We start from the raw sequence: 13,277 nt of genomic DNA on the forward strand, positions 1-13,277 counted from the left end.
CTTGAAGATACTAACCTTGGCTTGAAACCTTATTTTGAAGACCCTTTTAAGGGACCAAAAAAATGTCTTGTACATTTGACACACCATGGTTGATCAGTGTCGTTAACAAGTTGGCCAAATTTGAATGATTAAAACAAAAACAACATAAAATCACCAATTACATAAAATAAGGCTCCCAAATCATGAAAAATAAGGCCCGCCCTCCACCTGCAGCACTGTGTGGGCGTGTCCGATGAATGCTGTCAATCAAGTACGTGTCAGCCGCAAGCTGACTGTCACTGTGTCTATTAAACGGTTAACTTTCCCTAATGTGTCGCTGTTATGTGGACGCACACACGACACAAGACCAAGTGAGGCGGACGAGCCGACGCCGTACTGGTGAGCTGGCTGCTTCGTTAGCTTGCTACTGAAGGCGCTCGGTACTGATGGAATGGGGAAGGGCCGACTCCTGCCAGAAGTCAGTTCCTCGGCCTAGTTTTAACCCTGCTCAAAAAACAACTGTGGAACTGAGATGGTGAAAAAGAGTTGAACAATATATCTCAACATTTCAGCACTAAATTGTTTTCAGTCTTTGCACGTTTTCTGCACTTATCTATTGTTATATTATAGCATTATACAAAAACTGTCAGTGGCTGAATTGAGAAGTCATTTGCATTATGTAACTCTGTGTGTACACGCACGCACGCACACACACACACTGCCGTGTCCATTGTGAACACATCTCTCATCAAACCGTGGTTGCCGTGCGTCAGCCATATTGTCACGCTCCCTTTGTGGACGCTTGGCTGTGCCTCGTTGCACACGACAGCCACTCCATTGTTGCGCTGTGCACAAAGGGGAGGCCGGGAGAGGGGGGGGGGGTCTCAACAAGCCTTGAAACCTCAAAGCCATCTTAAACCCTACTTTCAAACCCAAAAACTCAAAATTTGAAAGCTATCCCTTGTTTGAAATCCTAACCCTAGGTTGAAACCAGAATTTGAAACCCTAAATTGAAACCTAAAAACTGTTTTCCAAACTTAACTTAGACTTGAAACCCTAATTTGGAACCCAAACCCTGTCTCGAAACAGTTACCCAGGGATGAAACCCTACTTTAGAAGCGTAACCCAGCCAAGAAACCCTAATTTAAATCCATGTATGGATGTTTGAGTTTCTCCTCCACTTGTGACAGCTGCTTCTTGTTGTCGTCTCCACACGCACGCACGGACGGTTTCATCTGCTCAGTCTTTTCCCCTCTTTCGTGAGATGGCTACAAACACACATTTCCTGGACTAAGAGCTCATTCATCATATTGAATGAATATAAACATCTTCTTTTGTGTACTTACGGGCGACTGTGACAAAATGCCTCAAGACCATCAGCGGAATTGCGAGTGATGCATGTGTCTGTTTTTTTGTGCGAGTCTGTGTGTGCGTGCGTGAGCATGTGTGTGTGTGCGTGTGCATGCCTGTGAGTGTTATCAGCACGGAACATGTGTCTCAGAATATTTTCCGATACTTTTGAGTCATTCGTGAGAAATTTCTATTTTGTCTTTTTCCAGATGCCACACATCCTGTATTGCTGTCACAGGAACGTATTGTTGTTATTATTAATGTCATTAATAATCATTTTGTATTCATGATGGAAATACAGTACTTTGTCTACTGTAGTGGTTATATTAGGCCTACTGTCAGCGGCGGTTTAATTACTACTACAAAAATATTTATTTATTTATTTTTAAGCAATGTTAGCATTATATGATCGTCAACCTTGGTTTTCATCATATGGATTATTAGCATTACCATGACTTAAAAATATGTATATTGGTAGCATTAGCATCATTTAACAAAGACTTTGTTATTAGTACTGGTAGAATTAGTGATGAAATTACTAGCATTTGTATTAGAATCCACATTGGTATTGTTAGGATTAGTGTAAGTAGTATCAAAAACATTTTTAGCATTAGCCTATCGCAGTTGTCCAATGAAAGCACGTGATGTAGGTTCTAAATGTATCATTTTTGTTTTTGTCAAAACAAACAAACAATAAAATGTATTTTTGTTTTTTTTACTTAAAGGAAATACATTTAATTATTTTAGTATTAGCATCCACATTATTTAGTCCATCCAGGGTCACGGGCGCACTGGAGCCAATCCGAGCTCTCTTCGGGCAGGAGGCGGGGTACACCCTGAACTGGTTGCCAGCCAATCACATTATTTAGTTCCGCTTACTTTTTGCATGATTTAGCATTAGCATGATTGCTTTAATATCATTTGTATAACAATGTGTAATATTATTAGACGTATGAGTGACGTTTGTTTCTTTTATTACTAACATCAGTATTTATATAATAAGATGTATTGGATTGATGATTAGTAATTATTATTACAATATTAGTGTTAGCTTCGACATTGTTGTTGGTATTATTCTTATGTAATAAATTAATATTTGTAGCAACTGGGTTTCCAATACATCAATAAACACACCCCTTCCCAAATAATAATAATAGTATGATTTATTCCCTTGTGGAACAGGATTTTTTTTTGTAATAACAAATATGAAATATGCCCGAGGGCTTTATTTAGCGCTGATTTTCCATCACTGTTGTAAATTACAGCTCTGCGCAGCAATTGCGGCGACATTAAACGTGGCGAGAGATATACCTGTGCGAGGATTACAAAGCGTATCGGAATAAATCAACGTTCTTTTCTGACACCAGCCCGCTAGTATGTGATGCGGTATGTGCACGGAATGCAAATGTGTAGTTTGGTCTAATTGCTGGGATAGTATGCTGCAACCAACGTGTGTGATAGATTGTGTCTCAGATGACACTGGCGTTTATTCCCCAAAATCGATCCAATCGGAAGAAAGTTTTGCCTAAACTGATACCTTATATGTATGTGTGACCATCTGACACAGGGTACAGAATTTCTCCATATTGTGGCTCGGAGGTGCTTATCAACTTAACTGCAGAGGGGGGAGGCATCTACAGTGAAGCCCCATTTTTCCAGCAGGGTTTGTTTCAGACACACCTGTGTTACTGTAGGTGAAAATCCCCAGTTATAGAGACCATTTTAAAAGACATTTTGAAAATAGTGTTGCCCCTCCAATATGCTTTCAACACATTTACACTCAAAGTTAATAAAACATTTTTTTTTAAATGGGCCACTATCATATAACATCACTTTCAGGAAACAAAACAAAGACTCGCTCTAACAGTTCTCCTAAAAAGAGGCAAAGTTTACTTGCTTGAAGTTGTTTATTCGTCACTCCCAGTTGAAGTTTACTGTAAAACTGACACCAAAAAACAAAAACAAAAGAGAATTCAGCTTGTCCGCTAGCTCAATGTTAACATATTATGCAAAATGCCATACACGGGCTGACGGAAAGTTGCACTAATATTATGGTAATTGTATCTTTTTTTCCCACCTAATATTTTAACATTATACTCTCATTGAAGGGAACACGCCAATCAGCCAATTAACCTTAAGTGGTGTTCTCACACTCAGACTGGATTCATTTACTCTTGATAATGATTTCTTATCAGGTGGACAATGAAGTTAATTATAGTTTACCGGCAAAAGAACAAGGAGTGGCTATAGGAAAGGGTTAACAGGCACTGTGCTACATGACTCACACACACACACACACACACACACAGCCTGTGTTGCTACTATGAAAGTCGTCACCATGGCAATGAGATGAAGCCTTTTCCCCCCCAATGGGATGGAATGACTCCACTTGATTCAAATTACATTTCTTTGTTTGCTCCTTTTGCCCTAAAATGAGAAAGCTATTCATAATGAATATAGTTCATCATAAATACGTGTACCGTATACCCCGCGGTGACGGTCTGCGCTGTGCCCTGTCGTAATAAACCCTTCTCTCTGATTAAAACCTCTAAATCTGTCCAAAAATAATCAAGCCTCGACAGGACAGGAGTTCATCCGTCCCGCTAAGTGGGCCCTCTCTCACTCGCGGCGAGTGCCGGGCTCCGATAAATCAAGAGGCTATCTTCCGAAAGCAATTTATTACTTCGAAATCCCACAAGTCAAGGTAGTTTTTCAAAAGAAATGTACAAATCCATAGCAATGAAAAAGTCATCTGTTCTTGTTCAATGGGACTGGAGTGCCTATGAAAAAAATATCCAACTAAGAACTTATGGTTTACTTTTTAGCTACTTTGTAAAAAACTTTGCAAGGCCAATGAGAAATTTTGGGTGTAGCGGTAAGCCAGAAATCAAGGTTGGGCACGTACCTTGGTTTTAAAGAAAAGCAAAGCAAAGCAAATGTATTTATATAGCGCATTTCATACACAAGGTAACTCAATGTGCTTTACATGATTGAAAGCATTTAAAAACAAAGAAAAAAAATCAGCTTACAAACATTTAAAACAAATGGAAAAAAAATACAAAATAAAAATACAATTAAAACAGCATACAGTGCAAGAAATATCATTTAAAAGTGGAAATCCTCTAAAAAGCATGGGAAAAAAGAAGAGTTTTTAACCTAGACTTAAGAACCTGCACACTTGGGGCTGATGTCACTTATGTTAGCAACTTATTCCATTTGTGTGCAGCATAATAGCTAAATGCAGCTTCACCATGCTTGCTTGGGACTCTGTGCTCCACTATTTGACGTGAATCTGTCAATCTCAGAGCCCTACTAGGTTTATTATATTCCATTAGCATTTCATTCATGTATTCAGGACCTAAACCGTTTAGTAATTTATAGACCAGTAGCAGAACTTTAAAATCTATTCTAAAGCTGACTGGAAGCCAGTGTAAAGACTTTAGAAATGGAGTAATATGCTCTGACCTCTTTGTTCTGGTCAGAACCCGAGTTGCAGCACTCTGAATGAGCTGCAGCTGTTTAATGCTCTTTTTACGGAGTCCAGTCAGAAGACCATTACAATAGTCAAGTCTACTTGAGATAAAAGCATGGACGAGCTTCTCCTGGTCTGCTTGACACATGCAAGCCTTCACTCTGGATATGTTCTTCAGATGGTAGAAGGCAGTTTTAGTAACTGATTTGATATGACTGTTGAAAGTCAGGTCGGAATCTATCAGAACACCAAGGTTTCGGACTTGGTCTTTGGTTTTTAAAGAGAGTGACTCCAGGTATTTACTAAGAGCAATTCTCTTTTCTTTATTGCCAAAAACAATTATCTCAGTTTTGTTGTGGTTTAATTGAAGAATATTTTGCCTCATCCAGATATTTCTCTGTTTTAGACACTGACACAAAACCTCAATTGAAATATTTTTTTTCTGATATTTTTGTCATGTTTGTATCTGTCAGTATATATATATCCACTGTATTTATGTATTGTATTGTATGTAATGTATTTATATTAGCATATATTTTAAGATGATTGCATTTTTCCATTTAATATTTTTGTATTTTACTCTCGAGCAAATATATTGCCGTATATGTACAGTTTTATTATGATAATGCTGCTATAATTTGTCTTTTTGATATTTCTGTCAAACTTGTTTACTTTTTAAAAACATTTTCCTCCAATATATTTGTTAATTATTTGTCTCATTTGTTTTGCCAAAGAATTGTGTTCCGTTTCTCCCGTTTTTACTTGATTTTTGTCTTTCAGCAAACATTTCTTTGTTTTTCTTTGAGGAATTTCTTCCACTAAAATGTTTGGTTTTTTTCCCCCCTGAATATTTGCATATTATTTTTCTGTCCAATATTTGTACAAATATGTTTGTAATATTTTGAGCATTTTTGCTTTGACTGTCTGGGTAGTGTCCAAGTGTACTTCATGTTTTGACTTTTTGTTGTTGTTGTTGATAATATTGCGACTGCTTTAATTGTAATTGTACTGAAACCCTGAGAGGCATTCCACAGCAACTACATCCTTATTAGTATTCACTCCATCAAGTACAGTTGCATCGTTGCATAGTAATTAAAGGGAGCTTGTTTTAAAGAAAAGCCTCCTGAGGGACAAACGGGGACAATTCAAATCGATGCCGTCCCATTGATTCAGCCCTCCAAAATCAATCAAATTTGCCGTTTTGTTTGTCCGATTATGTTGATTACATCAAGCGCAAACGTGCGACAATGTCACCGAGGACTGGCGGCGCTTGTCGGTGTTACCGCAGACATGCCTCTGGCACATTTAATAAGTGATCTCTTCACCCCTTTTGGGACTCTCCGGGCCTGTAATGAGATAAGGAGGGACATTATCTTGATTAAAATCGATCCCGATTGGATTACACAACGGGCTGCATTCCCCCGCTCATTTCAACTCGCTTTACAAGGTACTGACAGATGTAGATTTGATTCTACATCATAAGCACTAACAAATGAATCCGTGTCGGATCATGTTGAGTTGAATTTTTCATGTAACATTTAAAGTTGCAGAGAAACGCAAAATATATGATCTATAAATGCAATTTGGTTTGTTTTGCTCATCAGTTTGTGGAAAAAGACTTACGGTACAGCCTTTGAATGGGAAATCTAAATTGACGCCAAGTGTAGTCTGAATCTGATCTGGATTGAATTTCATTTGACAGATTCTGACACGCATAAGTGAATCAACCTGTTTTGCTTTTGGGGGGAAACTTATTTGTGCATGACGTCACACAAGACCTTAGCGCACCTGGCTAGACTTCGGTTCAGCGAAGTGACAGTCAACGATCAACGTTTTGGTTTTTCTTTGGCTTTTTGTGACCTCGGTTCAGCGGGCATCGACTCATTTTGCTTTTTCTTTGGCTTTTATTGCAAAACACGTCTCCGTGTATGACGGACGTCACGTGAGACTTCAGCGTATGTCACAAGACATTAGTTCAGTGAGCATCGAAATGTTTGGCTTTTTCTTTGGATTTTTCTAGCTTCTTTTTGCAACACTAATTTGTCACAGGAGATCATTATTCATGCACATGAGACCTCAGTTGAGCGAGCGTCATGTTTTTGCTTTTTCTTTGGCTTTTTGTGGCTCGTTCAGCGACAGATCCGCTCAATGAGCGTCAATCTGCTTTACTTTTTGCTCTGGCTTTCTTGTGCCTCTTATTCGTGTATACGCAAAACGGCAAATATTTGTCCAATTCGGTATGATTTCTTCATGTAGATTTTTAAAAAAAATAATAATTAATTATAATAAATACATATCACACGCGGTTCTTCGTGGGGGGGGGGAACAAATAGAGGATGAAATTGTGTTAAAGAATGGTGATGATGCACCGGAATGGTGCGAAGAAGAAGGTGAGCGTGAATCCGAGGATGGGAGGGGAGGAAGGTGAGTCAAGAAAGGGAGGGAGGAAGCAAAAAGGGGGCCAAGTACACTATCTTTTTCTTTTTTTCCTGTCCCGTACCCGCCTCACTCAAACTCAACCTCGTCCTCATCCTCGCAGCTTCTACTTTGGTCCGTCTTCCACCTCCTGCAAGCGCAGCCGCTTTTCTATTTCTTTTTTTTTTTTGGTTTTGTTTTGTTTTTGGTTTAAGAACCATGGAGAGCGCCGCAGGCAACCTCTCGGACGCGGATTACGGGCTCCAAATGGCCGCCTTGTATAACAACAGCGGCGGCTTGTGCCGAGGCAACGTGAGCTCCAACGGCAGCGGGTGCGAGGGGGAGCGCGCACCGAGCGGCGAGCAGGACTACGGCGACGCCAACCCGGTCATCATCGCCATCGTCATCACGGCGGTCTACTCCATCGTGTGCGTGGTGGGGCTTGTGGGCAACGTGCTCGTCATGTACATCATCGTCAGGTACGCGTGCCTTCTTTGTTTGTTTGCTGTCGAGTCAGCGGGCGCTTGTGCGTAAAAACTCGCCGGGAGTTGCGCGCCGATGGGACGGGGACCCTCTCGCCGTTCTCCCCACTGCATGGGGGGCTTGGGGTTGGGGGGGGTGGTCGGTTCTCTGTACTTGCTCGAGCAGCTTAGACAGGTAGACCTCCGCCAAGGCAAAACTAAGCTCGTACTATTGCTTATTCATCTGAAAATCGTGTGTCAGTCGTGTGTGTATGACGTCACACGCTAGACGTCACCCCGGTTAGCTTTTTCCTTCGAGTTTGACGTCACGTGAGACCTTGCACACCTCACTAGACTTCAGTTCAGTGAGCGTTAACCAGTTTTTCTCTTTTTTTTTTGTTGCTTTCTTGCAACACTTATTTGCACATGTATCTCAAAAGACCTCAGTTTAGCGAGCATCACCCTGTTTTGCTTTTTCTTTGTCTTTTGTGTGTGTGTGTGTGTGTGTGTATTTGAAATTTGTACCTCTCTTGACTCTTAGTCCAGGGGTCACTGACTTGTATGGCTTTTTCTTTGGCTTTTTTGTTGTTGTTGTTGCAAAAATCAAAGACGACATCACGCAAAAACCTCAGCGTACATTGCTGGATTGCAATTCAGCGAGTACTACCCTGTTTGGCTCTTTTTTGTCAAACTTACTCTAAAAAAAATGACATTAGTTGAAGGTTGGCTTTTTCTGTGGCTTTTTTAGTGGCTTGTTTTTTGCAAAATTAGTCATGTTTCACCTCAGCTTTTTTTTTTTTTTACACTTACCGCAAATGAATGCACACAGGCTTTCACCAAAAGTGTTGTTTTTTTTAATTTGTCTTTTTCTGTCTTGTTTTTGAAACACCTATTCACATGAGACCACTAAACCTCAGTTCAGTTAGCATAATAAACTGTTGTTTTATTGCTTTTCCTTGACGTTTACAACAATTATTCCAAATGAAAGACAGCTATTGTGCTCCTGACCTCAGTCCGCCTCATTAGATGTCTACTCAGTGATCACATATTGTTTTATCTGTAATAAAGGAGGAGTTTGCATTTTTCGATTTTATTATTATTATTATTTAGAAACCATCGCACCCGAGGAAGAACAACCTATTTGAAATAGAAGACATGACCGATGAGGTGTCAATAATTAGCCGTGCACTTGTGAGCACACTCATAGTCGGTCACTGTCACACCACGCAGCCTCGTGCTGACCTGTCAACTACGGCTTCAGGAGCTTTGCTGAAACTATTTTAAACTATTGTATACACCTCTGGGGGAAAAAAAAGAATGCCAATCCTCATTTGCTTACAACTGGTGTGATGTGAAGTGGCAACATTTCTGCTCGACAGGTATGCTTATCGCATTTTTTTTTTTTTTTAAATAATTAATTTTAAATTCCAACAACCTAAACTTCAAACTGAAAAAAAACATATTAGCATTATTGTAATATATGTCACGCTGCTAATGTAGCAGCCGTGGCTAACGTCCGCGTGATAATGTTAGCGTAGTCTTGCTAGTACTGCTATTTTGTTGACGCTGGTCAGCTTTCTCTTTGTTTAAAAGTCGGTATTAGTAAAGTGAAGCTACATTTGGATCTTTTAAAACTGCCAACTTCCCCTTTAGCAGTGGTTAAAGTATTTTAGGAATTATAATTAGGAATATAATATAGGAGTATAATATAGGAGTATAATTAGGAATGTTCAAATGTTCTTTAACCGCCTGTACAGTTAAAGTAAGATTGCGCAACGGATTATTTCGATGTCAATACAGTTTGCTTTTGAGGTTCCACTGTATTACCTCAATTGGACGCCATTTTAACGTTTATGGGTTCATTAGCTGGGCTATAAAGTTAGCAGACCGCTTTTCCGCTGTCATAAACACACTTCAGCATGCGTGTCTGCACACACACACACACAGAAACACACACATACGCACACACACTTGGCTGCCTGTTGGAATCAGCATCAATGCTTATTTCACGACCGCTGGGCGGACGTCAGGTGACAGGTGGGCGGTCCTGAGTGCGTTCCCACAACACGCTTGAGTGATGGCGAAGCGAAAGCTCCTAAGTGTCCCCCTTCCTCATTTATCACCTGCTTTTCTGAGCTTTGCATTAAGAAACAAAAAAAGTAAAACTCATGCAGCGCCAGGGGGCAAACATACTGTATGGCATTTGTACGTACGCTATCTTAAGACATCTCGCTGGTTTGTTTGCTCTGGATCATGACGCCCCATTCGCGTAGCTAAATAAAGGACGCGAAGAGTTAGAAACACGAGAGAACGCATGTAGACCTCCATCAATGATTAACCACATGCATAATCAAGCAATTATTCTCAGTGGCGCTTAGCAACAGTAACTGACTTGATTGAGATATTCCTGTGCCTGCGAGATAGCGACCCCATTATTCTGATTGGGAACTTTAATAACGAAGCACCATTTTAATTTACTTTAGTTAACAAACAGTGCAGTGCAATCACATGTAAGTCTAAGTCTAGGCTACAGTGGATATAAAAAGTCTACACACCCCTGTTCAAATGCCAGGTTTTTGTCATGTAAAAAAAAGAAATGAGACCAAGAGAAATCATTATTTTAAAATTCTATCATATACTGTATGTACCCTATAACCTGTACAACTCAAATGAAAAAAAACATCTTTTTGAGAGGAGAAGTAAAAAAAACAAACAACTGAGATAATGTTGCTATACATGTGTGCACGCCTTCTTATACCTGGTGATGTGGATTTGCTCGGAATTAACCAATCACATTCAAACTCATGTTAAATGGGAGTCAGCCCGTGCAACATAATTCAATTGAATCGGGCACGTTATAGGTTGCATTAATGGTGGGAAAAAAAAGTTGTTGAATGATTTATCTTGGTCTCATTTTTAAATCACAAAAACCTGGCATTTAAACTGGGGTGTGTAGACTTTTTAAATCCACTGTAAGTCGACAGAACATACAGGTTTAGGTCTCTATAGAACATAAACATGGACACATCAAATTATGAAGCGAATGGAAGTCTAAAACACGGGCAGACATAACATTGTGGAGCAATCACGCCAGAGCGAGTCTCAGTCTACATCAACAGACCATAAACATGGACATAAACAACATTGTGAACCAATTAAATGTCAGTGTCCAAGTTTCATACTTGGATGTATAGTGTGGGGTGATCACATACTGTATCAGACTCTAAGAAAAAGTTGAAACATAGACGCATAAAACATGGTGCAGCAATCACATGACGGTGATTTAGAGCACATAAAGGTCTAGGTGTCGCCTACAGAAAAATATGGACACACACAACATTGTGTGGTGATCACATATCAGACTAAGTCCAAGTCTAAACATGGATGCACACAACATTGTGGAGAGATTACAGTACCTAACAAGGTCTAAGTCGACAGAACATCAAGGTCTAGGAGTAGTCTACAGAAAAATATAGACACACACAACATTGTGGAGCGACTATATATCACAGTATTAGTCTAAAACATGGATGTTCATAACGTTATGGAGTCCAAGTTTAAAGCTACAGAATGTAAACATGGAAGCGCAGCACCAGCGTTAGTGAAGTCTTCCCAACATGGACGCACACAACATTGCGCAGTGGTTACATGTCAGAGTCCAAGTCTAATACTTGGATGTACACAACATAGTGGGGCGATCACATATCAGACTCCAAGTCTAAACATGGACACAACATTGTGAAGTGATCACTTGTCAGAGTCTAAATGTACATCTACAGAGCATAAATCTGGGCACACAACATTGTGGAACAATCACATGTCAAAATCTAAGTCTACAGTGCATACAGTCAATGTGGATGCACACACCTGCTTTAGTCCTCAAACAAGGTTCCTGACCCATTAGAGTTCTCGATAAGTAAAGGATGTGCACTAATGTGAGACAACATTTCCTTGCTTTACTTCCACAATCAGTGTTAACAGCCTTTTAGCTAATGGTGCATTGTAGACATTTCCTGGGGAATTTAAAAGAAAAGAAAAAAAAATGCGCATCCTCACTTTTACGCTGGTGGTCTGGGATGCAATCTGACCAGATTAAATAGAGATGAAAGTGGGTGAGTAAGACGTTCCCGTGGCAACCCTTAAGGCCATAAAGGGTAACGAGTGGCCTCTCGCTCTTTATCTCCTTGTACGTCCCCTCTTACTTCCCCTCATGCCTGTCCTCAAACTTTCTCGTTAGCAAGCGTTGAGTAAATAAACAAATAAAAAAATCAGTTGCAGTCAGCTGAGTGGGAAGTGCTGGCTTGGAGTGGGGCTTCTTGTTACCATGGAAACAGTGGAAAGCGTTTCGAGGGCGTGCAAAATGGGTATGTGCAACATCACTTCTTCCACCCCTAAGACCCCTCTTCAGCTCTCGGTATGTAAAAAGAAAAGAAAAAAGCTGGAGTTACACTCACATTTGAGCCTCCGTGTTGTTTATGAATTATGAAAAGTATCCCACTGGCAAGACAAATGTCACCCTCTGTGAGGTTGCAAAGTCAAAAACATGAAAGTGCACAACATTGTGGAATGACCTTGTGCCAGAGCTTTAGTTTACAGACCACAAACATGGGCACACACAGTATTGTGGAGTGATCACATGTCAGAGTCTAGTCGACAGAACACAAACATCGTGGGGCAATCACGTCGGAATCTAAGACGAATAAAATGGACACGCACACCTTTGTGGAAAAAAACATGTGGTACTCCTAATTCTGCAGAACATAGATATGGAAACACACAGCATTGTGGAACAAGCATGTCATTGTCTAAGACTAAAACATTTATGCACACAACATTGTGGAACAATAAGGTCAGACGAATTCTTCAGGCCATATACAGGGACACGCACGACATTGTGGAGTGATCACAGGTCAGACTCTAAGTTAACAGAACATGAACATAGACACAACACTGTGGAGAAATCACTGAGTCTAAAACATGAACGCACGCAGCACTATGGAGTGATCACGTCAAACTAAGTCTATAGAACATAAACATGGACATACAACACTGTGGCGCAATCACCCTTGAAAGTCTGAGGCAAAAATATGAACAATGTGGAACGATCACATCTTAGTTTTTAAGTCTAGTCAACAGAACACAAATATAGACACAACATTGTGGTGCAATGATGTCAGAGTCTAAAACCTGGATGCATGCAACCCTCAGACTGGCAAGACAAATGTCACCCTCTGCAGAGTTTCCAGGCAGAGGGGGCTTACTTTTTCGAAATGAGCACATTTCCATGAGGATTTTCACGTGGGCATCCATCCATCCATCCATTTTCCGAGCCGCTTATCCTCACAAGGGTCGCGGGAGTGCTGGAGCCTATCCCAGCTATCTTCGGGCAGCAGGCGGGGTACACCCTCGACTGGTTGCCAGCCAATCGCAGGGCAAATACAGACAAACAACCATTCGCACTAACATTCACACCTCGGGGCAATTTAGAGACTTCAATGAACCTACCATGCATGTTTTTTTCGGATATGGGAGGAAACCGGAGTGCCCGGAGAAACCCCACGCAGGGACGGGGAGAACATGCAAACTCCACACAGGCGGGG

General features: G+C 40.5%; 1 protein-coding gene across 1 annotated transcript in view; it reads left to right on the forward strand.

Moving 5' to 3' along the window:
- Nucleotides 1-7,125: 7,125 nt before the first annotated feature.
- Nucleotides 7,126-13,277, forward strand: part of oprm1 (opioid receptor, mu 1) — a 28,553-nt gene continuing 22,401 nt past the window's right edge. The window contains exon 1 of the mRNA XM_061790640.1: nucleotides 7,126-7,695. Coding sequence (XP_061646624.1) covers nucleotides 7,436-7,695 — 260 coding nt within the window. The 5' untranslated portion in view covers nucleotides 7,126-7,435. The remainder of the gene's footprint in view (nucleotides 7,696-13,277) is intronic.

This window comes from Phyllopteryx taeniolatus, chromosome 11, assembly GCF_024500385.1.
Source record: "Phyllopteryx taeniolatus isolate TA_2022b chromosome 11, UOR_Ptae_1.2, whole genome shotgun sequence".
NCBI lineage: Eukaryota > Metazoa > Chordata > Actinopteri > Syngnathiformes > Syngnathidae > Phyllopteryx > Phyllopteryx taeniolatus.